The sequence below is a fragment of the Myotis davidii genome, unplaced genomic scaffold (genome assembly GCF_000327345.1).
Source record: "Myotis davidii unplaced genomic scaffold, ASM32734v1 scaffold668, whole genome shotgun sequence".
In the NCBI taxonomy this organism is placed as follows: Eukaryota; Metazoa; Chordata; class Mammalia; order Chiroptera; family Vespertilionidae; genus Myotis; species Myotis davidii.
In genome coordinates, this window is record NW_006299394.1 from 181,681 (window position 1) to 184,919 (window position 3,239).

The 3,239-nt window shown below is 62.7% G+C and overlaps 1 protein-coding gene across 1 annotated transcript in view; it reads right to left on the reverse strand.

Moving 5' to 3' along the window:
• The window catches only part of UCK2 (uridine-cytidine kinase 2), a 13,080-nt gene that overhangs the window by 8,800 nt on the left and 1,041 nt on the right, over window positions 1-3,239 (reverse strand). Inside the window, exons 3-4 of the mRNA XM_015571293.1 lie at window positions 2,983-3,079; window positions 2,278-2,420 (exon numbers count right to left, since the gene is read on the reverse strand). Coding sequence (XP_015426779.1) covers window positions 2,278-2,420; window positions 2,983-3,079 — 240 coding nt within the window. The remainder of the gene's footprint in view (window positions 1-2,277; window positions 2,421-2,982; window positions 3,080-3,239) is intronic.

Sequence of the window (3,239 nt, forward strand, 5' to 3'; positions counted from 1 at the left end):
AGGGGTGAGTGACCAGAGGTCCGGGGGAAGGAGGCCCCTCGGAAGACGTCTCTGCAGACTGCATGACACAGAGCAGGCGCCCCGCCCACTTGAGGAGTGACAGACAGATAAGCCACGGCCTCATTCAGGCTGCAGGAATGTCCCGTGCCCCACAGCTGCTCCTGTCTGCCCCTTCCGGGCAGCCCTGCCCCCACAGAGCCCCGCCTGGCCATCCTCCGTCCCAGGCTGCCCTCCGTCCCATGTGCACAGAAAAAGGATCTGAGAAACAGCACGTCGGGAAAGTCCCGCAAGTGCACCAGGGAAGTGTGACTCACCAGTGGGCGCACGAGAGGACAGGCCCTCAAGAGACGCAGCACCTTCCCGGGGAGACAGGAAAGGTGGGGCTGCAGAGCTAAATCCCCAAACCAAAGAGGAAGCCAGGGCCTAAGGCTATGGGAGCTGAGACAAAGCAAAGGCCACCGGCAGCCAGCTTACTCACAGTCCTGCAGGAGCCCAAGGCGGTCTCACAAGGCAAGCTTTTCACACAGCCGACTGCTCCTGGACAGGAGTCCATCCTTGTCCAGCCCGTGTGCACACACACAAACACACACGCACACACACATGCACACGCACACGTGCTCACATCCTCAGCCCAGGCCTGCAGCCCATGCCCCGCACACCTGATAGCCCCTCCCGTCACCCGCTGGAGGGGCAACAGGCGGGGAAAGCAGGTGGCCACCTGTGTCTACTCCCCAGCCCAGAAGCCAGGCTGCCTCCCCACCTCCCCCGACTCCACAGAATGGTCAGGACAAATGAGGGACTTCCTGTTCGATCTCCACCGCCTCCTCACACTCTCGCCTGATCTCACCAACTCCTGAGGCCATCCCCACGAAGGACGCCTCCCGCCTCAGGCAGAGCGGATTTCCGTCTCCACACCGACACTGATTGATGCCCCGCGCTCACATCACCTGCTTCACCTCCAACGTCACAAGCAGCCCAGGAGGACCCACCATCAGGTGATCGATAGGAAAGGAGGTCTGAAGAGGTGAAAGCAGTGTGCCCGAGGGCCCAGCGACTGAAAGGGGAAACCAGGACTCGGCTCAGTCCACATGGTTCCTCGAGCCTCGGCTGCCTCCCTGAGGCGTGAGCTCACGTGGCCCCGGCAGACCTCCAGGCAGATCCCAGGTGGCTGGGTGTGACTTAAGGATCAGCCAGGCCCTGAGGCAGGTGCATGAGGAAGTCAGGCTTGGGCGCAGCTGTCAGGACTCCTACCTGGCCAGCCTCAGCCCTAAAACCCAGATGTCTCCCGATTACCCAGAGAGAGATCCACCAACATCTCAAAACCAGCTGGAGCCCTGCTTTTTCCATCACAGAGCTCTGCTCCCCCCACGCACCCCCAGCCAGCAGTGTGGATCCCGCTACCACTTGGGCGGCAGAGCCCTGGACTCGCTTCTCCACAGGCGGCTGGGTCCGTGCGCAGCTCCTGCAATAAGACCTCAGAAATGAATCAGCTGCAAATGTTTCACAACCGGGCACACTTCCCAGATGCCGAGGTCAGACGCGCTGGGCTGGCACTCAGCAGATCCGACTGCCACTGGCTGCTCGGTGCCAAGGGGCTCACCTTGTCATTTCCTGTCTCCACGAGGCCCGAGTCAACCTTCATTCCCTCCTCGCCCCCATGGCACTGCTTCCGCAGGCCCTCTCATCTCTCCCCAGCTCCCTCGTGACGACAGCGCGCCTGTCGCACGGATCAGCGACACAGCCCCCCGACAGCCTGTGCAGTCTTCACGCATGTGCGTGCGCCTCTGTGTGTGGCCCCGCCCCACCCCACCACAGCCGAGCCCTGGCCCCTCCTCCACGCAGCCTCCTGCGCTCTCTGCCCGATGCCCCAGAGCTGACACCGAGAGAGCTGTGATCACAGGACACAGGCCACGCTCAGTAAGGCCCGCAGCGGGGACAACCGGCTTTGTCCGAAGCCGCTGGACAGTGACGGGACCTAGAGAGCTTTCTGGAAACCAAGGGGCTAGAGAAGCAGGCTGTGGAGGAGGCACCGGCGCTGCCGGCAGGGTCCCTGCCCAGCTGTCCTTCCCTCAGCTCCATCCGGACGAGGTGCCGTGGGAACCTCACAAGGAACAGAGCTCTTGGTCAGATGCTTCTCCAGAGAAACCGGAATAAACCTCCTCGTTCACCTCCGTGAGCTCACAAGCTTACGCTACCCAGGGACTAGTCCCTTCTCAGAGGTCACCCAACGTTGGGGCAGCAGGCGCCTGGGACCGGGGCAGGAGGCCGTGCACGCACCTCTGCGGGAGAGCCGGGTGTCTGCATCCGTGTCCACGAACAGCTTCATCTGGAACAGGTCGCGCACCTCCTGGGAGTAGAAGGCGAGGATGCCTTCGAAGAGAACCACGTCCGCGCGGTAGACGGTCACCGTCTCCTCCTTCCTGCACAAAGAGCGCAGGCTCACCGCCGGGCTGGGCAGGACTCCCAGGGACCAGAGCTAGAGCCCCGGGGGGAGCCCGCGGTCCTCCCTCGGACTTAGCAGAGACCCAGCAAAGGCGGTGACATGACAAAGGGCTCCTCTGACCGACCTGAGCCTTCACTCAGGGAGAGACACCTGATGTGGACAGAGAAGGGAGCAGACAGGAGCAGGTGGGGCTGCAGGAACTCGCATGGCCTGCACCCCTGAGGCTTTCAGAGGCCTGGCTCTCAGTTTCCTCCAACAACCCGCCCTTCCCCAGACCTGGGCAGGATGGAGGGAGGTCCCGAGGGAGAGAGGGCCGGAGGGAGGGAGGGCCAGAAGACAGCTCCAGCGACTCCTCAGGGACCATCCCCTTTGGTAACGGACGTGTTCCAGCTGCTCCAAGAAGCGCCGGTGACACCCCGACCTGCTCATCGGGGCGCGCAGGCTGCTGTCACCGCCCTCCCCGCCAGGGGGCCGAGGGCACGGCAGGGAGGACAGGGCCAGACCCCAGGCACAGAGGACACCCCGGGCCGCTCACTCACCGGGAATGGGTGACAAAGTCGTACACGGGGATCTGCACGGTTTTCCCCTCCATGATTTCTTTGAGAGTTTTGAAGATGAGCTCATTGTCAAAGGCATCTGAAGGAGACCGGACGGTTAATGTCCTTCCTTTTTAAGTGACTTCTGTCCCGTGCACAGGGCAGCCCTACAAACCCGCGAGCTCACGTCTCAGCACGAGACCGAGCTCTGAGAAGAGGGTTTTCCCTCTGCTTGGCTGCAGGGGTGCGGGCACATGACA